Source organism: Phyllopteryx taeniolatus, chromosome 6 (genome assembly GCF_024500385.1).
Source record: "Phyllopteryx taeniolatus isolate TA_2022b chromosome 6, UOR_Ptae_1.2, whole genome shotgun sequence".
In the NCBI taxonomy this organism is placed as follows: Eukaryota; Metazoa; Chordata; class Actinopteri; order Syngnathiformes; family Syngnathidae; genus Phyllopteryx; species Phyllopteryx taeniolatus.
In genome coordinates, this window is record NC_084507.1 from 27,726,303 (window position 1) to 27,753,214 (window position 26,912).

Consider the following 26,912-nt stretch of genomic DNA (forward strand, 5'->3'; position numbering starts at 1 on the left):
TCAGGACCAGAATTGGTGCTGCTGTGTGTTTACGGATGGATCTGAGGTCTCCTAGGTTTTGGGGTGCCAGATGATGCAGTTACTGCAATATAAACCAGTTTGCTGCTCAAATGCTTGCTTTTCCGTTTGTGCGTGTCTTGCTGCACATGTGTTATATTACACCAATTCAAAACAGGGCAGGAACAGGTCACCAAACTCACAAGCAGAAATAAAACTGCAAGGCAAAAATATTTCTAAATACTTTAAAATACAGCATATATATCTGCATAAACCATATACATGCAGACAAATAATAATAATAATTAAAAAAAAAACAGCTAAAAGTATAAAATCAAGATCCAGGCATAATCTAATTGATTCTTGCCACAAACTGTGATCAAAACTGCTTCCTTTCACTCTTGGCAGAGGTGGGGAATGAGAAAGAGGGAGATCAAATGTTGATGCTTCAAGGAGGCTCTGAATCACATCCGCAGGAGAAACCATAGCGAGGCTAAAAGACTAACAGTAGGAGGTATGTCCTGCTCTTTCTTCTACTGACAAATCAATTATAAAGCCCCTGAATTGACATGCAATGATAAGTTGACACTTCTTTCCCCACCTTGTTTTTTTTTTTTTTTTTTATTGTTAAAGTTCCTCTTCTTGTCCATCTCGCCATGTAAATACACACTTTTCTTCACAAACACAATGCTCAGAAACACAGTAGTCATGTATCATTGGTTCATACAGAAAACAGGTGAAGTCAACAGAACTCTCATGGCAGTCGGAGCGCAGTTGTCATTAAAAGCTGAGGAATGGCAAAAGTACAGTGCACTCACATGGTGGGAGGAGCTGCTGGGTGGGGGGGCTTGTTTTTTTTTTTTTTTTTGGGGGGGGGGGGTGACCTAGGAGTTAAACATGCTGCACCCGAATGGACGTGGTTGTTAAAACCGCAGATTAACTCAGAAAAATGTCATTTACAGGACATTCAACTTTGTGGTTATGGAGTAGTCACAATTGGGCAAACATAGTATCGTATTCACATCATATAATGTACAACTGTATATACACGTTCTCGCCACCCGCCGCAAAAAAAGTATTCAGGCACTTGCTGCTTTAATCCAGCGATCGTGTACAGTACGTTTTGATCGCTGGCTAAACAGTAGCTACCTCATTCTCCTTCCATTGTCTTTGTGTGAGTGCCATGATGGGCACATTATTTTGCTTCCGTGCAGCTGCAAAATGTTCACCTTGCTGCCTTTTGTCAGTTTCTGTGGCTTTCAGAGCTCTATTAGGACACATCCAGGAAAAAGCTGCTCTTTATGCTGTTTCGGGAGATATGCTAGCCAGAGCATTTTAAAGGGTGATGATGGATGATAATGGGGGGGTAACGGATAACATTTTATCTGCGTTTGGAGGAAAATATGAGGAAAAGTGAGAATAATACCCTCCTGGTGCATTCATGTCTTTTTAATGTGTATCAGACATGTCATACCATTTTTACCAGTGACTCTTCCGCTGTTTTAATATAATTTGTATAAAATTACTGGTGATGGGATTTCAACTATGTCGAAATGTAACGTTCCCATTTTATGCTGCCATGTCTGGTAACAAAAAAGTTTGTATATTTTCTAGAAATGTTATGCTTTTTAGCCATTTTTGTTAACATCACTAACAAATGTTCAAACATATTCAACAGCAACTGACCAGAGAAGTGATGACACCTATTAAAGGCAGTTAGCTAGCTTCGATTCGATAACTGCTAGCTTACTTCCACAAAGTGTTAGCGCTTCTGGAAAACTATGCTTAAAAATGTGATATAGTTGATTTCACTCTGTTTTGGCGTTCAGCACTGCGTGGAAAATAAAATGTACATATAAAGCCCTCCAGCAACTTTTAAAGTTGTTGAATACCGGTAATGTGTATGCTAGCACTAAAGATGCTAAATGTTGGTGTAAATCCAGCCAACTACAGGAGACGTTTGTCCAGTTCATCTAACTTTTTTTTTTTTTTTTAACTGTTTGATTGTATTTGTTATTTAGAGTCATTTTTTACACCACAACAAACAACAACGATCCTTCATGCCACATTTGCCAAAATGCTTCAGCAGTACAATCCAATGCAGAGGCCTCAGAAAAGAAATCCAAATGTTACCAAATAATCAACAAAAGTATACACTACTACAGTTGGTGAAAAGACTTTTCATACTCCTTTTTCTTTCCCACTGGACATGAGATACAATCATGGAGTGAAGTTCATACTGAATGTAGGCAGATATCGCAAGCTAAAGCAGAAGAACAAAGTAAAGGGAGGATTCAAGTCAGTCAGAGGGTTTGGCACTGCAACAGTTATAATAAGTCCGAGGAAAAGATCATCTGTGTGGCTGACGCAATACGACAAAAAATAAAAGACATGGCTCTACTGGAAAATCTCTCGGCCGGTCTGTCCAGGCTTCGTCTTCTTGTGTCTCATTGTCAGAGAATAAGGCAGTTTATGGTGTGCTAGAGAATACACAAGGACAGTGAACTGCTGTTGTGTGTGTGTGTATATTTTGCTCTTGGAGGGGAAAGAAAACGCTGTTGTAACTCGAGAACCGTATCCAGCCTCTTTGCTGTTGAATGAAACAATGAACCACAGCCAAGGTGAAAGTTGACCCCACTTCACAATAAAACGGGTCCATTTTGTAGCTCGTAGTAGTGTACATTTTTTTTTCTATTTTTTGGGGGGGGGTTTTTTTGGGCTACATAAAGCCTTGGCACAACAGAGCTTAAGTACACAGGCACAAAAATATTAAAAAAGATAAAACATCACCACAAGAAGGCAATCACAGCTGTACATTAAAGGTTAAAATTCTGAACCACATTGTTGTTCATTCATGTTCAAATTCAGTACTTTCAATAGCACAGGTCCAAGCAGTGACGTAGAGGAGCCTCGAGGAGACCTTAAATCAACCATGTGGGATACTTGTTCTGCATTTAGTTGCTATCTCCCCTCAAAGCAGTCCAAGTACTCCAGGATGAGGTCATAGCAGAACCGATACTGGTCCTTAGAACAAACACAAACCATTTCTCAAGTGACACAACATCATGACTGAGAGAAACACCTTACTGCATTTTTACAAACTCTCACCAGGGATTCCACCATGTTGGGTTTGCAGTTTCGTAGTGTTTTGACTGCATAGAAGATGTCCACCATGTTCTGGTACTGGATCATCTCCAGGAGAATGTTGCAGGCACAGAAGGTCCCGCTGCGACCGCCACCGTTACTGCGGGCGAGGTACCACATGGGAGAAGAAGACAAAGCACCTGTGTCGTGACACATTTCCACGGCACAGGACCTGCTTGACTTAAATTGGGTGGGTGTTAAGTGCAGTGGAAACTGCAAAAAGTACACCAGACATCAGTCCAAACGAGCGCGGCTAACGAGCAACCATGAAGGAGAACCCGGGTCTCTTCCGAGCCTTAATCGGGAACCCACATGTAACAGGGACCCAGTCATCGTGCAGTTTAAATGTTACAGTCAAGGGGGGAAAAAAACATTGCTATTCTATAATCGGTACAAGGACTTTCAGAATTATGTAATGTTGTCCAAATCAAACTTTTTTTACACATTGTGTATGTCTCCCCCATTGCTGCTCATTTTCTCCTGTATTGGAAACTCATTGCACATTCAGAAACTCCAAAGTTATATCTGACAAGATTAATGGAGTATTGGATACCATAGATAAAGGGCTGATGTGAATGTCAAGGTGTAAATAGCAAAGTATTACAATTAATCTGATAACCCTCTTCGAAAAGGAATATTCGACCGTGCACTAATGGAAAATTGGGAAAAGCTGGTAGGGGGAAATGCATGCTGGTATTTCCTCAAAACTATTACTCTGATCATCACAAACGTAAGACAATATCAATAAACTACTGAAGGACAATCCACTCTCACTGTCCCGAGGCAAACGCAGCAAAGTAGCGACGGAAGCCTGCGAAACCAATAAAAGCAATTGAAAGGTAATCAATTGTTGTCAGTGCCGTGGCAGCCCTGAATTCGCCCTAGTGAGAAGCATCACATTTTTTATTAAGCCGTAATTGATTTGATCTCCACAATCTCTTTCCCGGTTGTCGCGGGTGATACTGTGTGACACCGCTGAGTGATGCGCTCTTGGGCGGGGGCGGGAGGAGATGAACGTGTGACGGGTTGGCAACCCGCTGAACGGCCCATTCATATTCATCCAGCGGTGCGCGCACTGCGGGATCAGGACAATTGAGCCGGGCGGCTCACATAATACGATGCAATTCAAAATGACGACATCGGCAGTGTCGATGCTTGACTTCAAGTGCATGTCGCGGACTGATTACTCACAGGCAGTGGACCACGGTGCGGCCTTCTCCGCACTCTCTTTGCCACTTGTGCACTTGAGCCAGCAGGTTGAGGAAAGCCTTCTTCGAATCGGGAACGTCCCGATACGGCGACCAGCGTAGGAACTGGAACTGACACACCAGCAGCTGGCCCTCTTGCAGCTGAAGATGACATAGAAACGTACAAGCATGTGGATTGTGTATATGTGGTATGCAGGGTTTGAAAATGAACCCCCGCTACCCCGCCGAATGCAGGTGAACACCGCCACTCTCACGAGCCACTTTGGTGGACTGTGTTTTCGATCGTGAAGAAGTGCAGTCAAACACTCCCACGACTCATTGACGAATGTATTTTGTTAGGGACAGCGAGCCTCGTGCGTGCCCGTAAATCAAGATACGGCGGTTTTTGCACTGCGCCGCAGTTGCGCTGTCCACGAAAGTGGAGCCCACTGTGTTTTCCCGCAAGCACTGCTCAAATTATGAAAAACCAAAATGTTTTACAATGACAAGTTGCCATCAAAACACGTTTTGATTTTTTTTACTTCCGACGAAGCTGCCCTCACCCGTTCACTTTGTTCTGAAGATGAGCGAAGACCATCAAGACGAACTCTTTGCCTTTTGTTTGTCTTAACTTGGGGGCAGAAATGAAGAATGTAAAACAACTGTTGTTGTTTTTAAATCAAACAGATTCAGATCTTTCTTGTGTCACAAAAATCTATTGTAATTTGACTTTTCGGAATTGTTCACTGATTTAAGTTATTCAATTGTTCAATATGCTTAATGTAAATGAGGACAAGTTTACCTTCCCTTTCATTGCTATTGTGATACAACGTAGCTGCCCCCCCTCCCTCTGTCCCCCAATATTTTCATCACTGCATAATTACTGGATTGCGATATTGTTGTTCTCATTGTACAACATTGCATTGCCAGTCACTCAGCAATTCCAAGGATTTCGCCTTTTGACTCTCATGTATTTACAGCTGCATCAGTAATGTTTTTTTTGGTTTCGCAACTGTCGTTTACTCGTCGTATTTGAGCGTTCCCCTGTGTGCCTGCTGGCATTCTCAGCTGTGCTCAGTCAGCACAGTGACTCTGAGATATATGGGTCTGCACCCCAACTGTATGTGTGTGTGTCCGTGTGTGTGTGCGTGAGAGACAGAGGGAGGTCTCTGCGTGTTCATAACCTTGTCCTCAAGACTCTCACCTAACACTTAAGGTGCAGTTGAGAACTGTAAGTCATGCAAATTGGGTTTGCGAAGACCTCAATGACACAGGGAGGAATTGCTTCACAGCCCCTCACACTGTGCAGTCTCTTTTTCTAATACGACTCTCGAGGCCACACATGCACATACTTACAGTGCATTGCCTTTGACTTTTTACCGCCTACTTTGTACATCATTGTCACACTTTGCCGGCATAATTCTTTGCCAGGTAGAGATTTGAATTACATCTGTGTGATTTGAGTCCTCCCTGGCCGTATTAACCCCTCCACCCACTCTTTCCTCAAAGCCGTGTGAACGGAGTGGGACACGTGTGCCAAACCGAGAGAGGGATCAAATCAAGGGCAGAAGGACAGAGGAGGCGAGGATGGCAATTAAGACAGGAAGTTGCGGGCACGGCATGCAGCACCGCTTGCAAAACGGCGGCCGGGGGACGTCTTGCATGCAGATTTACTTTTGTAATTGCTTGACAGGGAGCAGAATTCATGCATGTGTTTATGCAGATTTCAGAGCATAAAACCATACCTGCATCCACACAATCAACATAATGAAGTGTAAAGAAAAACACGAGCTAATGAATGCAAATGTGGGTGTGGTGAGAAAAGAGCAAATCCAACACACTCTCTTAAAGACAATGTTTTGTTCTAATTGTTTTCTTTTAATACATGGCACGGGTGCAGTACAAATACAAAAGAATGCCGAGAGGCCTGATTTAATATTCCATGTGATGCATAAATGTAACAGGTACAAATACCACAGATTTAATGCAAGGCATAATTTTCAGTAACATGATACATATAACAATCTCAGTTGCACATGTTACAATCTTAACCTTGTTGTGAGCAGATGTTGGCCGGACATGGCCGCTTTTTGCGATCAATAAAAACGATTTCAAAATGATCAGTCAGCACGGATACTTCCGCTTCGCTGTGACTTGCGTTCCTCTGACTGTAAGTCACCGTTTGTGCGGTCTGCGTGACATTTTGTTACAGCAGCGCCACAGATTGGATTGACAGAACAAATTGAGATTATTTGGAAACTTCTGGAAGTAGACTTTGCTACAACCCACCAGGAGGACTAAGAGGGAAATTTCCATTAGGAACTGACGTTGTGAAAAATTACAAACATTTCACGTGAAGTAATTCTATTAAGATCATTATCTGTTGTCATGTTAAAGACCATTCAATACATTACATTTAAATTGAATACATTCTGCCGTTACTTTGGTAAAAGCAACCTAAAACAAATCCTGGTGTGGTTTAATGCATTTAAGAGTGATCATTATGAATGCGGTAGGAAGCCGGAGAACCCAGAGAAAGCCCACATAATTAATAAAATACTACTGTATACTATATAATACACTGTATAATACATTGGAATTTGGAAATAAATTGCCAAGGACTGTAATGATGCAGTCTATAAATAGCCTAACACAAATATTTGGACTATATTTTTAAAATAATTTCTAGAAGTTGAGAGATGCTGTTGAGTAAGCACAGGAAAGCAAAATAAGATGACGAGGCCACCGATGCTGTAGAAATCCGGCATCAGGTTATGCATTCAGCCTTTCAGATGACACACCCGCAAAGTCGTTCTATAGAAATTCTAATTATTCCGTTCAGACTTCAGCTTTTTTTTCTTCACAGGCAATTCTGCAGTGCTTTAACTTTGAGGTGAGTCACATGTGGCCAACAGCTCATGCATTTATAATAAGGTTATAATAACAAGCCATCATGTGTGAGTGGAGCAACATGACAAGTGCATGCGTTTCTTTTTAAAACCCCGATGATGCTCACCCTTGTGACGTTCTTGACCCGAAACAGGCGAGTGATGACATCTTCGTCGGCTGACATGGAGAGGAACTCCACCTCCATGGGCCCATACTGCTGTAGACCAGGCTCTGGCCAGTACTGGACGCACGGCTACAGGTGGGAGAAACAAGATAATACAAGGGATTCAAACTTGAGATTTTGGAGGTTGAAAGGAATTTTGTGGAATCCAGAAATAATCTGTGCATCCACCTGTTGCCATTAATACCACAGGGAAAAAAATGCACGCTCACGCACACACCGAACCAGTACATTACATTTAGGAGTACATTTCGGTATGCATACTTTTTGTGACATTTTTTGTTTGGTGGTGTGCCCTTTTCTAATAAATCTAAAATAAATATGTGGCTTGGCCACAAGGTTGGGAAACACTGCCCTTAAGAAATGAGGAAGTTTCCAAAGTGTGAGCGAAGGAAGTGTCCATAAGTCCATATGGGAATAAAATATATTAATAGGAGAACTAAAGTGTGAGTGTACCCAACTAAACAGTCCTTAACAGTGACACTAAATCTGTTTTACACTCTCGGGAATGGTATAGCTTCAATAACTCAAGAGATTCACAATAGAACTTGCATTTGTTTATCACACAATTCATGCTAAGACATAAAACCGAATGAAAATAGACCATTAAAACATGACTGTTCCAATTAAGGAATTCCCTCTCCTGATGGGAATGTGTCGACTTCCACTATGAGTGAGACCTAACAGCATGTACAGGATGCTCTCTCGTGATGTGCAGTGACAATAACCAAATCGAGCGAGTTAGTCTTGTGGAAAGCCGACTACTCACAGTCCCACTGAGCATCAAACGCTGCTGGTTCCAACCGGCACGTTAAGAAACCAAAGTACACAACCAGTGGCCAGTTATAAATTATTCTCGTTTTGGATATGAGACATCATGAACTCACATCCAAATATTTCAAATGTATAGTCAAAAAGTAAGTATCCACAGTATGTGGCTATTAATCGGATATGGATCCGTCATTAAAGGCGATAAACATCACAATGGCAGATGAAGGAGCAGGAAACGGTCATCTGAATTGGGCATCATGAGCTGCAGTGTGACTGCAGCCTTATTTATGATAAACCTAAACTACAAAACTACAAGTTTTCTCCCTTTCAATGTGGGCCAGATGATCAACCGGCATATCTACAGAAAAATTCGGAAACATTTGCTTCCTTCAGTGCGCGACGAGAGGCGAGAGTTTTGGCAGGACAACTCACGGCTGCTTCACCATGATAACGCACCTGCCCACGATGCCCCAAGCATCCGACAGTTCAAGAACTTCCAAGAACAACATCAACCTGGCTCTGTGTGATTTATTTTCCTCTTTCTCAAGCTGAACGGGTTCATCAAGGGGACCCGTTTTGAAGACGTGGACGACATCAAGATCGGCGTGGCGAGGGCGGTGTGGAAGATTCTGGAAGAATCCTTCTGGGGGTGCATGAAGGCATGGCAGAGAAGGCTGGGGAAGTGCGTTAGACTCCAGGGGGATTACTTCCAAGGGAAAACTTTTTTTGACCCACCTGGTATGATAAGATTCAAAGAAGGTGGAAGGGTATTTCTGACTATAAAATATTTAAAGGCGGTTCATTTAGTATACTGGGAAGAGCTGATGCGTTTAAAGCCAGTCTATATTTCACTTGGGTTACAGGAGTCAAGGAACAACAGGAGGTGCCAAGACACAGCAGGTTGGTGTTAATAATAGCCGAGGAAAAGAATGAGGTGGGGATCTGTAATGTTCTTTATGAGATTGCAGCAAGAAGGGAGGCAGAGAACTCCAATCCCTCAAATTAACTCCCCAACAGCGCTCATAACAGAGTATTGTGATTAAAGTTGCCCAAAAGTGGCAACAACTCTTATTTTCAGGCAGGACCCAAAACGTGCAGCACTGCAGCGAACGAAACAAAAAGAAAAACCTTTCAGCAGGGAGTTGATAAAAACAGGGAGAAAGCGACCTAACTCAACATGTTGCAGTTATTGCATATCTATTTTGCAGAAGCGAGTGTAACTGCTTGCATGTTTTAAACATAAGAAGCCTTTTGACTGACTTAATGCAATTTTGACCAAGATTAATGATTTTGTGTGAGCTGCTGCTTTTTCAGGCCGCCTGTGACACAATGAAATATGTATTTTAAATTTGTACCGAGCCAGGTTTGATTATGCAAAGGTTGTAAGTGTTTCATTTGTAAATGCAATTTTATGGCAGAAGCAGAGCCGTGTCTATTTTCAAGTGGCATGCGTTTCATTATCTGTTACATTTTCTCTGTATTTCTTTCACCTTTTTCATCTTGATCACAGCTAATATTTCCTCCTTTGTTGTAGCGACGACATGAAAAACAATTAAATTCTAACAGGCAATAGTGCAGTGGAGGCGTAGGGGGACGAGGAGGCGAGAGAAGACATGCAGTATGCTCCGAGATTGGAAAAGTGGGGCGCCAACAAAAAGAAGCCTGCGATGGGGCTGGAGGGCAGTACAAGCCTATTCTCCGGAGATGGAACTTGAGGAGGGGGAAGGAAAAAAAGTGGGCCGGATGTTATCGAGTCGTTCCTTGAGATCAATGTGGTCAGGGATCAAAGCCAGACAAAATGGCGTGAAGGAACTAATCCCAAGCACAGTCAGACACAGATGGAGAGCGATGGCAGAGGGTGGTGGATTAAGTTCCGACTGATGTAGAAACTATGGAAAAAGGGTCACTTGGTGTAGTTTGAGTGAAGACAAACATTCACTTTTTCCTCACGAAGTTTATATTAACAGGAACAAAATCAATACACAACTCTTTGACCTCACCCAGGCGGAGTTGGACTGATTCAGTTGGTTGAGCATGACCACCGCTGTGCAGCCATAGTCGAAGACTAGCCTCCAGAAGTCGGCCGTGGTGCCGGGCAGAGGGTGCGGAGTCACGATGAACGCAGCTTGCTGGTGGAAGCTGTCGGCCAGAGCGGCGTTGATGTAGTTGTTGCTCTCCCCCTCGGTCGTAACGAGGAAGGCCAGCGCGCGATCGGGCGGCAGAACGTCCATGCTGCGGTTCTTTTCTCGGTTTCGGGGCAACAGGGCGATGCTGCACTCCTCTACATCCAGGTGCGGAGTCACAGAGTTTAGCGTCTGCAAGTGGAGATGTTCAAATGGTGAGGTATGAAGGGAAGGAATCACATACAGCGAACCCCCACCTAATCGCATTTTGCTATTGACAAATTCACCTATTTGCATTTTTTTTTCCTATGGAACCTATAATGAGCTTTGTGCCCTTTCTGTAATGCTCTGAGATGCCACAAATGGCAACAAAGACAATGCCAAATATGAAAGTAGTAATTGTGTCACGGAAGAAGGTTCAAGCGATACAACTCGATTATGCCTGGGTTGTTAGTGCAGCAAAGAGGTTTTGCTGCATGTGCACATGCCCTACTAGCGCACTTTTCAAAATCAAATTTAATTTGTAACTTTTTTTTAAGGGTAATGTTGTACGATGAGTATGAAATTCAATAGTTTGGGATCATAAATATGTTTGTGGTATATTTATCATTTAAACTACGGCTAGAAGTCGTCCTAAACATTTTTATGGTGGAGCCTCAATTACTCGTTTTGTCGCTGTTCGCATTCCCCTGCAAATAGATTAGAAAGTAGGAAAGCATACTGTAAATAAATCCACTTCCAAGTGTGCCTTCCTAACAATTAGGCTGCTTTTGATCCACTTTCATTAAACTGTAGTTTGTTTTGGTCACGTGTGAACATGGTAATGACATTAGCGCAGACCAAATGAACCAGCCTGACCGATTGAGGTGAGAAACGATCAAATCTTAAATCCAGCAGCAAATGAACCAAAATTAGCATTTTGTGCATATTATATCTACAGTCATGGACAAAATTAGTCGACCACACTTGTTTCTTCAGTTTCTTGTTCATTTTAATGCCTGGTTCAAGTAAAGGTATATTTGTTGGACAAATATAATAAGAGCTGATATTTAGTCCTCCTCCATCTTAACATGGATATTTGAATGAGTTTTAAGTTCTTACATCAATAGCTATGGCATTGTGCTGCCAAAAACAGTTCCTTTAGGCATTACAAGTTGTCTTTTCATTGTATTTTTCTCAGGTAATATACCTTTAGTGGTGGTACCAGGAATTAAAATGAAGACAAAATTGAAGAAAACAAAAAAAATAAATAAATAAATATATATATATATATATATATATATATATATATATATATATAATATTATCCATGACTGTGTATCTTGTGGCTACAATTACCAAAAAACAAACAAAAAAAAACTGCTAAGTGTGGGCCTCTGTAGGTTTTCATTGTTTTTTTCAAATTTTTCACCAATTCTGTCTTTCTCAGGACAAGCGTTAGCCATCCGCAAAGTTGAATGGAAATGAAGTTTTTGTGAGTCATTCTGCCAACTAACTAACAAACCAACAAAGTCTCGCCTTTCTCACTTGGCAAGGCTCATAGAAAAAGGCTCCACATCAATAATAGAACTCAGCACACAAAGCAAAAGTGCTTATTTTATTGGGCGGCAGGGAGGCTTTTGAACAACAGTCACCGTTGGATAAGACGGCAGCATCAATGCAAGGCATGTTTGTAATTATAGTGTCACGCAGGGCGCACATGTTCCTAATCCCGAACATACATGTTTCATAATTCCTATGTTGAACATAAGGATGAAACCGCATCAAATTAAAGGAAGTGCACGAGCTTACCCGTTTTCACTTTGAAATGCTAAAGCGGGATTCATTGCGGTCGGCGGTCTACAAAAGCACTGCGGCAGGATGGGGGCGGAGGATGACGCAAGAGTAGCATTGGAGAACACAGCTGGTTCTCTTCGCTCCTTATCAACATCTAATAAAATGTGCAGTGACCGTGTTGTTACCAACCAGAGATTTTAATGCCGTCACACAGTGAAGTGGCGGAATCATCATCCCGCGCAATACACACACGTCTGTGGAAGCACATGTGGCGCAAACACAACAAAACAAGCTCATTAAACGACTTCCTGCTTTCTGCACAGATTTCAAAATGTCTTAATAAAGCTGAGCAGCTGCAGTCACTGTCTATGACTTTATTGTTGTTTTAATTGAAGAACTACAATAGTATATGGTTACAGCGCAATATGGAGCCTAGTATAACCTGCAGTCAAACTTCACATGCTGTTATTGCCTCTACCAAGAAAGAATACATTTTTATTGTATTTTTGTGCTCATTTTTGTTCACTGGCAGAATTACGTAAAACAAGGTAGAAATGTGGGACTGGGCCATTAAAATGAATTTTAGGGTGTTGTGTATCATTGCAAGATGGGGAGATTTTTCCTCTGTTTTGCAAAGAATAATACATACATTTTAATGAAAACATGTAGGCATATGCAGAGTTAGGGTATCTACAGAAATGTAGAATTATGCGTTGATATAAATTAGGATTGATCAGACTTAGAGGAGATCTGCGCTCAATACAGGACAACCTCACTGGCACTTTTTGACCAAAATTATGCAATCAGAGATGCTGTAGATGCATTTCCCGCCGTGTTTATGTCATCCGCGTTAATGAGGAGTACACAATATTGTTTTTGTTATACAGCTGTTAACAGCTTCTTACACATGAACTGTGTGAGTGTTATGAAATTAATAATGTGATGCATGAAGTTGACTTGCCTTCAAGGAAGCCTCCCTCTTTCCACTTCCTTAAATACTAAACCTTTGTCATTTTTTAAAATGTTATTTTATTATTTTTTTTACAGTACTTGAATAACAGTAAAGAATGGTTACAATCAAATGGTACTTAACATTTTGAGTTCAAATCATGTTTCTTTTTATGGGAACAGTTTGACTGTAGACTTTATTTCTATTTTCATTGTTTATTATGGGAAAAATAGTTTCAAAATATGAATAAATTGTAGGTCGACCATTGTGTCCCAAACAGAATGCAGCTGGGTCAAAATTCCAAAACAATCCTGACCTGAAATTCCTCACGGAGCTGCGAGGAATTACTCTGGGAATCCACTCTCAGTAACTCTCTGTAGGCAACCGAGAACTCGTTCACCAGGATGGCCGTCTCGCCACACAAGCAAGCCTCCAAAATAGCATCATGGATGAATATATACTGCTCCTGTCAGCAAAGAGAGAACAACTTCAGAAACGCAAAGTATTACTTATACACGCGTATAATCGAACATGCCTAATATAGATAAGTATGCTTCAAAAAGGCCTTCCTCAGAAATGTAGGAGTGTGAAAAATAGGCACTGCTTACTATAAGACAGTCAACGCCACTACAAAATTAATATAATCAGTACAACAGTGGGTAAAACACACTGACCTGCATTGTTCTAAATTAATTATGTTTGTAGTGTAACAAAGCTATAGTAGAATAAATAAACACGTCTTCAAGAAAACAAACATTTGTGGACGGCAAGGTTTTTAATTAAGGGAAGGCGGCAAATCGCTACAAATGTAATAAACAGCTATGCCAATGTTAGATTTGCATAATAAATGTTAAATATGCAAATTATCTGCACATCTAAACAACAGGACGTGCCTGCGCAGCACACACATTGACAATGCTAACCTTTACTATCGTCCCAGAGGGGAGAGGATAGCAAAAAGCAGACTCACTGGATTTCTTAGCAAGATGCTGAAATATATATTTAAGACGCCAATCCTGCCAAGGTTTTAAGTAGAGGAAGGTTTTTTTTTTTGCGTATATATGTGTAACTTACATGTTTAACCACCTCCTGCTATTGGTTGCAGATAGGGTTGCACAATATTAGAAAACAAATTGGCACTGTGATTTTCTTTAACCCTGCAATATAACTGTTAAAAAAAATGAAAGGATACACATAACGTGAAAACCAGCACACATTTCTCTTTTTCCTTCTCTAGAAAAAGTATATGGAGTCATTTGTATGAAGTCTACCTGTATTTAAATGCACTGTAGTATTAAGCCAGACACAAAGTTGAAATAATTTCTTTTCATGCCCAGTTATACTGTATAGACATTAGCACATTCCTAACACTAGACATTTGCTTTAATCAATTTGTTATTTTACACCTGTTTAAACATATGCATTAATGTTGCTATATTTCAGTTTTTGACCCTTCAATAATGCCGTGGCTCTCCCCCGTGCCCCCAAGTATAATCTGACATGCATTCGTTCGTCACAGTATGAAGAGGATACAATAAATGCAGGTGTGTAATTGTTTCCTGTGTCCTCATTAATAGTTTTCACCCCCCGCCCCAAAAAAGTACATAACACTCCGAGTGTGTCCCGGTAGTATTAGTTCCCGTGTCTCCCCAAAAGTCACCTCCAGCTCTCTTGCGACCCTAATGAGGATAAGTGACATAGAAAATGGATGGATGGATGCTGAACCACTTGTTGGTCTGACCTCTGTCTGGATCATGTTGATGCGCCGTGAGCAGAGGGTTTTGACACAGTTGTAGATATCCACCACACCCTCACACTCAGCCATGTCCAACATGACATCCAGCACAATGTAGCAGCCCGTGCGGCCCGCTCCCACGCTGCCACACAAAGAAAGAACATCATTAGAAACCTCGTACGTCTTCAAGGCTTAGAGCGTCGTTCCAGTTTGTCTTTCAATAATTTTCACATGCAGTTGCAGTCCATTTTGGTGCAACACCCAATTTGACAGAGAGAAGTCAAAGCCTCAAAGATCAGAGTCTTCTCTCTTCTGATAGTGTGCAAACTCCACTGTTCTTATTGCGTTTGTTACATCAGACTTGTTGTTTGACTCTGAAAGATAAGTGTTGTTGACTACCAGAAAAGATGTATATTCTCTGACTGAGACTCCCATAATGCATGATGGGTTTTAAATGAATAGAAGCTTCAAAAGAGGAGCTTAAAAAAAATTTTTTTGGAAGTGAGCAAACAGGATTTCTTTCTTGGTCATTGTTAGAATTCCGTCTGGTGGTGGCCGTTCCTGTGGCGTCTCCCAATGCGTGTGTGGCCAGTTTCTATTAGCAACTAAGACAAAATTAATTTACCTTGAAGAGCCCAAGCCATGCTTGGCAAAATGTTTTGTGATTTTAACAACAGCTGGGTGATCCACTGGCACTTGACTTGAAAACCCACAGTCACCTACTTCAGTGGTTTATAATATCAGTATTTCAAAACACACAAAATAAATAAATAAAAAACCCTGCAATTTTGTAATCCTGAAAAAGGTTGACTAGACAGCATTGTGCTGCATTTTTTTCTCTTTTCAACTTCAAGTGGTCTAAGTGCAAGTTTCAGCACTACTGTTACTGAGTCGTGTGTAGTTCTTGCAGAAACTTTGCAGAGGTTGAAATCTGGGTATGCTTTTTGACGAAAAACAGCAACGCAAGACAGCAATTGCGTCCGCTTACTTCTGTTTGTCACATGACTTTTCTTATTGTAGTTCAACAATTTCATTGATCAATAATAAATTGATGTTGTGAACATAAAATACAAAACAATTGGGTCGGGAATCATTGTCATGATATGATATGCCAATGATAATGTATTCATGATACAGTGATTATGCAACAATCATAACAAATTTGATAGATCGTGATTAGAGATGGCATGAGCTATGAATTGAAAGTAAATAATGAATTGTCAAATTGGTATTTTTTTTAACGGGATGTTGCACATTTAATATCAGGCGTGTCAGAAAAGTTCCAGGTCTGATATCACAAACGATAAATTAAAACATAATACAAACATGCATATAATGCATATTGAACAAAATTATTTGATTATTATTTAACTGTAGCGACTGCACTGTATCCCTTATCTCAGAAGTGCAAAACTCAGCCCTCCGTATCCTTTTCTATGGCCCAATTTTTCCTTGACTTGTTCAAAAAGTAGTTATCCATCATAATGATCATAAGCAAATACCAGGGCAGTTATGTGATATGACAGGATGATTTTAAGTGTTCCCACATAGAACATACAGTGCATCTGGGAATGATTTATTCATTCAAAAGGAGAGTTTTTCTTTTTATTCCAAATGCTACACACAACACCCCATGTGTGTGTTGTGTGTAGACTTTTGAGGAAAATGTATTTAATTGCAATGTATTAATTGCATTTAATTATTTAATTATTTGACTGTGTCGGACTTTAGCCACGTGTCTAGTTCGCAAACAAACACAGTGCAGCTCACCTTCTGGCAAGCAGACGTTATGGCTGACGACATGCTTTTTGGCAGAATGTCAAATTTGTTCACTCGTGAATAAAAGTGCAGCACAGATAAACAAAGTAGTGTGTTACAAATGCAACTTCATGCAGAATTGAATCAGCCTCTCCTGGACTCCTCAGATAGAGACTAGGCAACAACAAGTGCAATTGTTTCATTTTAAATGTCATTAAAATGGTTTCCTTTTTTCTTTTTTTTTAAAACACAAAATATACGCAGTTTGTTTTGCATTTGGTTTCCTTACTGTACCAAATATAAAACCGAACCGTGAATTTTGGGGTAACCGTTACACTCCTAGTGATTACACATTTATGTGGTTCCACCCTTCTACAGTAACCTCCATAACTACCATGTGGCCTGTGATTAAAACAAAGTTGACACCTGATTTATTTATTGATTGCTTGCCTTTATGATACTAAAGGTGGCTAGTAAGAGATTACCTGCAGTGGACCACCACAGGACCAGCGTCAGGAGGCGTCGAGGCTTTGACTCTTCGTATAAAAGCAAGCAGACCAGTGGCGTGATAGGGCACCCCATGCTCAGGCCAGGATGTGAAGTGAAACTGACGGACCTCATGCTTGGTTGAGTATCCTCTCTATCAACAAAAACAAAGTTACCATGAGTGTGTAAAACACAGCATTTTGCATCAGAGCCACGGGGCCCCCTTTTTTTGAGACGCGCTCCTATCTATTCAGTGATGTTCCCCCTCTGTGATAGATGTGACAGACTTCTTGGCTGTGGGCATTATTTATATGGGGTCTCAGGTCTTCTAGGACAGTTGGGCCTCGGGGCATCGCAGACTCGCAGCAGATGCAGTTTTACAGACGTGGAAAGGAATAACTCAGGCTCTCTGAGCTCAAGGGGGTGCTGGCTGCAGTCACACAACAATTTCTCCCTCTATACAAAGACGACAAAGTAAAGCTGCAAAGCAAAGATTTGTTGAAGACAGAAATCCACCCCCCCACACCCAATAAAGTCTCTATAAAAACAAGCTGACACCGGTTCCCAAATTCTTGCTGATTTGAATAAACAGCAGCGCGCGCGCTTACGAAAGTGCAATCGTGACAGTGTGTTGATAATGCCGTGTTTGTGTCACTGTCACTTTCTGAGAAGCTTGGAGCTCCTCCAGAGAGGATCCCCAGGAGATTGACAGACGGGAAAGAAGGCCAACCGGGCCAAACACTGGAACAGCCATGCTGGAAAGACAGACAGCGGCGTCTCTATAATGACCGTTAATTCTTCAGCGATTAAACACGTGACCCTCGAGCATATCAGCAGCCAACTCTGTCAAGTATTTAATCCTTTTTTAATACGCTATTTCTAATTTGAGGGCTTATTTCAGCAGGTAAGAGAGAAACTCTAAAATTTGGTTTCTAATGATCCACAGAACGCGATGGAGCAGAAATAAGCCTGATACCTACCATTGAATCCAGCCTTGCCCTAACCACTTAACAGTATGGTACCATTGGAAAGCTCACCCCTAAATGCGTGGCATAGAATTTGGCTCTTAATGTTCCTTCCAAAGGGCACAATCACTGGACCCCCAACATTCTGCTGAGGGTACGTCCCAATTTTGTACAAAGATGTGGGTGATACCATTGTACATTCGGCTGTTCGTCATCATACCGTTGTAAATTGCATTTCATGCACCGACAATTATTGTAAGAGCAAAATGCGTGCATTGATCATAAACTCACCCTCTCCAAGGCAAAAGTGCGGACCGTATATTCAGCAAGCGTCTCGCTTTTAAGCAGAGTGATTTTGATATCACCGTACATCTCGCTGTCATCAGGCCAGTATTTACAGCATTTCACCTGCATATGAAAAATATTGCACCATCAACCTTCTTGTTAGTAGTTAGTTCATAGATTCGCCCATTGAATTAATCAATTCATATTTCAAAATAACCACGAGACTAACAAGTTTTGCCATTGTCTATCAGGGAAATGTAGTCAAATGCTCATCCCTATTTATTTATTACTTATTTGTGTTATGCATTATATGCAATGTTCAATTGTTTAATTGACCCACACTGGAACATTAATTAGAATGAAGCATTTGTTAAAACTATGTCAAAAATATCACAAAGAAAAAAATCAGTCAACTATCTAAATTTTCCCAAATGAAAAAGGCGACGTGACAAGATTTCCAAAACCTGAGAATAAAGCACCCAAAATTTGGAAAATCGGATGATGGGTTCGGGAGAAATTTAGTTTTTCTGTGTCGGACAAAAATGGCCTTTTTGGAGACCATTTTTGTGTGATCCCGCCAATAGAAAATCTAATCAATACACGACTTCAAATTGGAGTAACCACAAGTAAAGCAGAAGAAAGGTACACAATACATTTGAGGGATTTATAACAATTGGAAGCAAGACAGGGAAATACAAAGTTTCTATATCAGCAGGATACACTGAATTTATAGTCCATCTGTAACGTCTGCTGCTCCACCATCCACAATTTTATTTATTTGTGTATCTGACAAGAGTGATAATTGATGATGATCACATTTTGTGTCTTCTGCTTAACCGAGGTCGGGTCACGGGGGCAGCAGCCTCAGCAGGGAAGCCCAGACTTCCCTTACCCCAGCCACTTCCTCTAGCTCTTCCGAGGGGATCCCAAGGCGTTCCCAGGCAAGCCGAGAGACGAAGTCTCTCCACCGTATCCTGGGTTGTCCCCGGGGTCTCCTTCCGGTGGGACGTGCCCGGAACGCCTCACCAGGGAGGCGTCTATGAGGCATTCTAAACAGATGCCCGAGACACTTCATCTGGCTCCTCTCAATGCGGAGGAGCAGCGGATCTCCTTTGAGTCCCTCCCGGTTGACCGAGCTTCTCACCTTATCTCTCAGGGAGAGTCAGGACACCCTGCGGAGGAAAATCATTTCGGCTGCTTGTATCCGTGGCCCAAAGCTTGTGACCATAGATGAGGGTCGGAACGTATATCGACCGGTAAATTGAGAGCTTCGCCTTTCGGCTTAGCTCCTTCTTCACCACAACAGACCGATACAAAGTCCGCATCACTGCAGACGCTGCACCGATCCGCCTGTCATCCACTCCTGGGGCCTTGCCACCGAGGAGCTTTTTAAACACCTCGGTGACCTCAACCGCAGAGATAGGAGAGCCCACCAAAGATACACCAGACTCTGCTTCCTCATGTGAAGGCGTGTCGGTAGAATTGAGGAGGTCTTCGAAGTATTCTCCCCACCGATTCACAACGTCCAGAGTCGAGGTCAGCAGCGCCACATCCCCACTATACACAGTGTTGATGGTGTACTGCTTCCCCCTCCTGTGACGCCAGATGGTGGAGCAGAATTTCCTCGAAGCCGTCCGGAAGTCGTTTTCCATGGCCTCACCGAACTCCTCCCACGCCTGGGTTTTTGCCTCAGCGACCACCAAAGCCACATTCCGCGTTGCCAGCCGGTACCCATCAGCTGCCTCAGGAGTCCCACAGTCCAAAAAGGCCTGATAGGACTCCTTCTTCAGCTTGACGGCATCCCTCACCGCTGGTGTCCACCAATGGCTTCGGGGATTGCCACCACGACAGGCACCGACTACCTTACGGCCACAGCTCCGGTCGGCTGCCTCGGCAATAGAGGCGCGGAACATGGTCCACTCGGATTCAATATCCCCCGCCTCCTCCAGGACGTGGGTGAAGCTCTGCCGGAGGTGGGAGTTTCAACTCCTTCTGACAGGGGATTCTGCCAAACGTTCCCAGCAGACCCTCACAATGTATTTGGGACTGCCACGTCGGACCGGCATCTTCCCCCATCATCGGAGCCAACACACCACCAGGTGGTGATCAATTGACAGCTCCGTCCCTCTCTTCACCCGAGTGTCCAAGACATCCGGCCGCAACTCGATGACACGACCACAAAGTCCACCATCAAACGGCAACGGGTGTCCTTGTGCCAAATGCACGTGTGGACACCCTTATGCTTGAACATGATGTTCGTTATGGACAATCCGTGGTGAGCACAGAAGTCCAATAACAGAACACCTGATCGAGGGGAGGTGGGGGGGCGTTCCTCCCAATCACGCCCTTCCAGGTCTCACTGTCATTGCCCATGTGAGTATCGAAGTCCCCCAGCAGAACGATGGAGTCCCCAGTGGGAGCGCTCTCCAGCACCCCCTCTAAGGACTCCAAAAAGGGTGGTTACTCTGAACTGCTGTTTGGCGCATAGGCACAAATAACAGTCGGGAACCGTCCCCCCACCCGAAGGCGGAGGGAGGCTACCTTCTCGTCCACCGGGGAGAACCCCAACGTACAGACGCCGAGCCGGGGGGGCAATAAGTGTACCCAGACCTGCTCGGCGCCTCTCACTGTGGGCAACTTCAGAATGGAAAAGAGTCTAACCCCTCTCAAGAGGACTGGTACCAGGGCCCAAGCCGTGTGTGGAGGCGAGCCCGACTATATCTAGTCTGAACTTTTCAAGCTCACACACTCTGGCTCCTTCCCTGCCAGAGAGGGATGTGTTGTTGTTTGAAAGTTTCATGACACACCGTAATGAACTGGAGGCACCCTAAAAATGGCCACTTCTTCTTTGCTGACTGTTTTCACAGTCGATCCCAAATGGAAAAGCAAATTGCATGTAAGGGTAGGGCTCAAAAAATGGTGTGATTTTAACCATCCATTGAGGTAATAGGTTTTTCGAACTTGATAGGGAAAATGGGGCACTTATGGTATAATACATCATGTTTACTGCATGTGACACTAAAAGAACAAACCTGTGCAGCCAGTGATGAATGGTAGATCTTCAGATAATATGTGCCTTCCAGGTAGTACATAACAAAAACAGTTCATGGGCCTATGATCGTTACAACTATTATGTAAATTTATAACACGCCGCATCCTTTGATGTTCTATCACAAATATGTGATGAATTCTAACAGAATAATACAACTGCTTACCGGTATATTTTGAAAAATGTACAATTATCTAGCCTCAGTGTGTTTATTTAACTGGTATGGTTAATATATATATATATATATTTTACCTCTTGGATGGCCATATCTATCTATCTATCGATCTATATATATATATATATATATATATATATATATATATATAGACCTCTGGGAGCCTCACCCCCATTTGTCTGCACACCCTATTTGTTCATTGAATTAGTCCCTAGGTCAAAATACAATGAAAATGTAATGGACTGGTACTTGGTTGATTATCCAGTCCACACAATGTCACAAAAACACTTCATTCATATATAACACACCATCTAAGTACTAGGTGGATCTAAGAGAGGAAAAAGGATGGTGCACATTTCTTACCCTGCCAACTTCCACCAGTTTAGTGATCATGACGATGCTGAAACAATTTTCCTGCCACACCATCCTCCAGAAATCATAGAGTGTCTCCTGCTTGGGTCCTGGTAGGCAGAGTGAAAGAAGAAAGAGCAGCGTCAAACACCTGTCATCTCAATAAGGGAGTTGCTGCATGAGAACTCCCGTATTATTGGGACTTCAGTGTCCTTCCTCTGACGGCAGAATCTCTCAAGATTGTGCCGTTAATAAAGCTATACAGGAGAATTGCCGGCAGAAGAAAGAGGAGATGGGTGTCAAAACAACAGTCGATGATTATGAAAGCCTGGAGGAACATCAATCATCTTTGAGACGTTTAAAAGAGAAAGAAGCAACTTTAAAACAAGAAGGCAGCGGGACAGAAAGCCTATTGGCGTCTTTTTTCTTCCCGCTTCCAAGTTTCATCTCAGTGAAAGAGCGATCTTGAGTGACTTAGTGACAGGAGCTGCCAAGGAGATGACACTCCTCCTAACAATTTGGAGTCAGTGGAGCGAAATCTCGAATGCTCCGTGACCTCAGAGTTCATGGCAAATGAACGGCACAGAGACCGGGAGAATGCGACTAATGCGTTAATTATCTTCTTTCTCCTCGTGATTAATTAATAACCCAGTCACAATAACACCTTTGAATATGCCCGTGCATGAGTGGGTTCAGTGGCTACATAATCCTTAATTTATTACACCCCAACTCACCATCAAGAACACACACACACACACACACACAGTACTCGAGTAAACTCACCCTGAGAGGCGATGAAGTGGTTGGATCGATGGTAGCCCTGAAAGAGAAAAAGAGGCACAACATGCCGAGTAAGCCATCTGTCTCACACACAGCTGTGTGTCTCACCCGCTTCCCTGACAGTGCTGTGCTGTGTTTTAGTGCTTTCTGACCTACTGCTGACTCGTGTCTTTTCACTCACAGCCTGCACCAGGAGTCACACTCTCTTAAGACCCCATCACGGACCAACGGCAATAAATCTGTCAAAATGTGATTCCTTCAGCAAGGTTTCTTCCCAGTGAAGTCGAGCCAACTAAATGAACAATAACTAGATCCCTAGTAAGAATATGGAGAACATTAAAGGTTCATTTTCAGCTGGAAACTGAAAACTTTCCAAGGGAATTAATGGAAATTAGAAGAAACGTCATCACTTTCCAATAAAAAGCATATCCAAATTTTAAGGCTTTTCATTTTAAAGCAGCAACAACAACAACAACAACAAAAAAAGTCTTTTTTTTGTTGAAACAGAGAAACATCACAAAATTTGGAGATGCTCATCAATGCACAGCGATGACATGAGGTTAGACTATAACGGGAAACACATCTTGCAGCATAATCTTGGTCAAAACGTCCCTCAAGTCTGTTCACACAGCATGCTACTGGCCTACTGAAGCCACGCCCCCTGCCTGCACTTTGCACTCCACTCAGATCATCGATTGTTGTTTGTTGTTCAATGACAACATGAAAACTATGATTGCCTCCTCTGCTCTCTTTTAAATAATGACAGATGACAGGTGGGATATGTTGTGCTTGTCGGTAATCAGGCGTAGTTCGTTTGTATGCAACACAGGAATCATTACCATTCCCTTTGAGATTCCATTTGTCCTCATTAAACATTCGAAACGGGTTGACACAATTGCTCAGGTAAACTCTGTTAAACTTCCCCTGGAGATTTTTCTTAAAATTTCCAGAAATTCCCAATTTTGTGTTTCACTAACTTTGCTGCATCAACATTTTAGAATTAATGTTTTCATGTATTTCATATATTGAAGGGGGGAAAAAAAACAATGATTCCACACGCACACACATTTAAAACAAACAAAATCTTTTGGGTTAACCCCCCCCCCCAAAAAAAAAAAATTTAATTTAGAAAAATAATTCTAACTGTATATTACAACAAATTAGAAGCAATATGAATCAAAAACATGAAAACTGAATCTGCAAAGTTAATGAAACACAACTTGTGTCCACGACTGTAGTTGCAGTCCAAAGAAATTGCATTTAATTTTAAATGCGAAATAGGACTACAGCAAAGATAATCAGCTCACCAGCCATAACCTTTTTCTCCCATGCATTCTTCCTTTTTATTGTCACAAATAAGGTGTCTTCAAAAATAATCTTACACAGGTTCCCCAAATCATTAAGTTCAAGTCTCTAAAAAATAATATTCTTTAGATCCTTTATACAAAGGCCTGGCACAGCCTTTGGTATATGGATGGCAGGGGATGAGGTGAACATGGATTAACAATGAAGTCACCTTCACAGTCTTGAGAGGAATAAACACGACAAAACATCACCTGGGGGAGGTTAATGCGTGGACACAGAGGATGAGCAAGCGTCCTCCTGAAAAGAAGCGTCTGTTTACCTAACCTTGCAAGGAGAAAGACATTTCATTTTCTGAAAACATCTACCTGGTAGGTTCATGGATGTTGTCAAGTCTATTGCGAATATAAACATAACCAGGGGTGCACATAAGTGGTGCAGTGGTGGTGGAAATAATAAAAGTCAATTGTGTCAGTGCACAATTGCGTACCGAGCATTTTGCATTTTAGGGGGACAGCGGTAGACGGGGCTCGAGTAGTGTTGTCGTTCATGCAGTGAGGGCCATGGTGCTCCCCCTTTTACCATAAATGAGGAATAAATAAGGTGAAAATTTCCTGCCTCATTGGATAAGGTAAGTATTTATCAGTTCAGGTATATACAGAATGCAAGGTATGAAACAATATACAATGTGTCGATATGAATGTCTATTGCTACAGGTAGGTACTGTACGAACAGGCTGTGTACAAGCTGTGAACTGGCTCAGACTAAGACTAATAAAATGTAAAGCACATGCAATAAGATCTAAAAGAAAAAAAAAAAATATAGGGTCATAAAACAAAAAAGGTTTTATTCCTTCATTTGTACATAAAACGTGTAAGTAACGAATAGGATGTATGTCTATTAACAGACATTACTAGCTTGCCGTACTCGTTCAGCTCTGGTTATTTACAAATTTGTACATATTTGACATATATGTCATGCCATTACACATCGCATTTTTGTGTTGACATTTCGCACATGCCAATTATCGCCACTGGCTGTAAGTCTTTATGTTCATCCTGTGAGGTCGGTGGGTCATGAAAAACAAAACAAAAACAAAACAAACAATAAAAACACACAAAAAAAAAAAAAAATATATATATATATATATAGCCCAAAGCAAAAACCTCTGGTGACTCTTTGAGACCAAAATTGTTATGTGCACCCCTGAACATTTTGGAGAAAGTAAAATAATCAGAAGAAACTCTAAAAACAAAATGTCCTGAAGATGTTCTTTATGCAAAGAATCCTAATGACATGTATTTGATATTTGTGGCTGTAAAAGCCATCTAGCCTAATAAACTAAGTGTGTCCGTGTTGCTGATGGATTGCTAAACTGAGTTGTACGCAGATTCAGATAATTGGGGATATGTTGAAAATGGAGATGGATGACCAGGCCTGCTATCCACAATTCCTCTTGCCCCTGCCAACCTATCAGCACAGATGCTTCCCCTTCCTCTGGCGAGACGGTCACCATGGCAACTCAACTTCCTTCCCAGGCCACTTATGAGGACTAACAAAGACAGCGGGGTCCTCAATGCTGAGAGGACTCACGTACCTATGTACATTGCAAATTATTAAGGCTTTTTTTTAATTTTTTGTCCTTTTCATATTAAATAAACACAACCTTGAAAGACACTGAGCATTTGTGGATAGAGGAGCGTGGAACGCGAAGTGGGGGCGTGGTGGGGGGGGGGGGGGGGGGGGGGGTTGGGCGGTTGGGGGTATTCAAGCGATGGCAGGCAGAAGAACAAGCGGTGAAGTACTTACTTCCCTGTTAATCCGAATCTACAGGGGTGCAAGGTTGAGGAAATGGGGAGGGGAGTAGAAAAAGAAGACATATATGCTAGTTAATGAAAGAAGCTTTTTGGTAGACAGCTTGCGTCACGGACAGGTGGGAAGGTGTGTGTGCTTGTGATTATGAAAAGTAATGTGGGTGGCGCCGCCAAAGTTGACGGGATGTACGTTTTGCTGTCAGACAGCTCCTGTACATGTAGTCACGTCTTGAAGTGTTGGATTTGTACACACTTGTCAGTGTACAAGGATGGAAACAGCATGTAAAGTGAAAAATTTGTTTATTTGCATTTGTTGCTGCTGTTGCAAATGACAGAAGTGGCAAAATGCTGTAGAATGTTGGAAATACACCTAACCCCTAAATCTATGGCAAATATAATGAACCATAAACTTTAAAAAAATGACCTGAGAGTATATTTTTTTGCCAAGGACAAATCTGTTTAGATAATAAGGTAATTTCAAATATATACTGTGTATATTTATTAACGAATTTAACAGTCTTTCGCCACTTCAGTGTGCCATTTACAGCTAAAAGATTTTACCCTAATCTGTCCACAGTATAAATAAACTGGCACTTAGATGTATGTAAAAGGTGCCCATAGCGTTGAAATCACGAACGATTGTCTGCTGACCAATTAATGGACACCAGCGTGTCGAGCTCCACCTTTATACAAGCCTTTGTGCAAACAAAGGTCTCTCTGAAATAGACTCCTTTCCTTCAAAAAATACCTCATACACATGCGCATGAGTAAATAAAAGCCCATGGACATTTTACACACAACATCAAGATATCGGTCATGAGGACAAAATGCCAGTTAAAAGCCAAGAAGCAGTAAAATTTACCCAATGTGAATTTGTGTAAATTTAAACGTGCTTAAACTAGTGTCATGATGTCACGACTGTACTTTTGAGTGCAGAAGCGGAATTGTTTTTTGTTAGATAAATTGTAGAATAGAATTTGTGCCAATGCGTTGATGATACGGTATATCAAACAATGAAACTATAGAATTTTACAAGATGAAACTACACTGACTGATATAGACAAAGTCAATTTTCAGTGGATGCACAGATATGATGAATGTCTGCATTGAGTAACATTCATGCCGTATTGGTTTGATGAGCCAAAGTGAGATTTTTGACTGTTTCCCTGCAGATGCAATGAAATCAGCCACAGCA

General features: G+C 41.8%; 1 protein-coding gene across 6 annotated transcripts in view; it reads right to left on the minus strand.

Moving 5' to 3' along the window:
* Nucleotides 1–228: 228 nt before the first annotated feature.
* ptprub (protein tyrosine phosphatase receptor type Ub) overlaps nt 229–26,912 on the minus strand; it is a 184,265-nt gene continuing 157,581 nt past the window's right edge. For 2 of the 6 annotated variants that reach the window (XM_061776356.1, XM_061776354.1), the window contains 12 exons: nt 25,713–25,730; nt 22,605–22,641; nt 21,834–21,931; nt 18,253–18,369; nt 16,996–17,150; nt 14,759–14,894; nt 13,334–13,483; nt 10,170–10,484; nt 7,345–7,470; nt 4,333–4,490; nt 3,106–3,241; nt 229–3,021 (listed from right to left, as the gene is read on the minus strand). In XM_061776356.1, coding sequence (XP_061632340.1) covers nt 2,959–3,021; nt 3,106–3,241; nt 4,333–4,490; nt 7,345–7,470; nt 10,170–10,484; nt 13,334–13,483; nt 14,759–14,894; nt 16,996–17,150; nt 18,253–18,369; nt 21,834–21,931; nt 22,605–22,641; nt 25,713–25,730 — 1,509 coding nt within the window. In that variant the 3' untranslated portion in view covers nt 229–2,958. Of the gene's footprint in view, nt 3,022–3,105; nt 3,314–4,332; nt 4,491–7,344; nt 7,471–10,169; nt 10,485–13,333; nt 13,484–14,758; nt 14,895–16,995; nt 17,151–18,252; nt 18,370–21,833; nt 21,932–22,604; nt 22,642–25,712; nt 25,731–26,912 lie in introns of all 6 variants that reach the window. The other 4 variants (XM_061776353.1, XM_061776352.1, XM_061776357.1 and 1 more) reach the window with 2 other exon arrangements.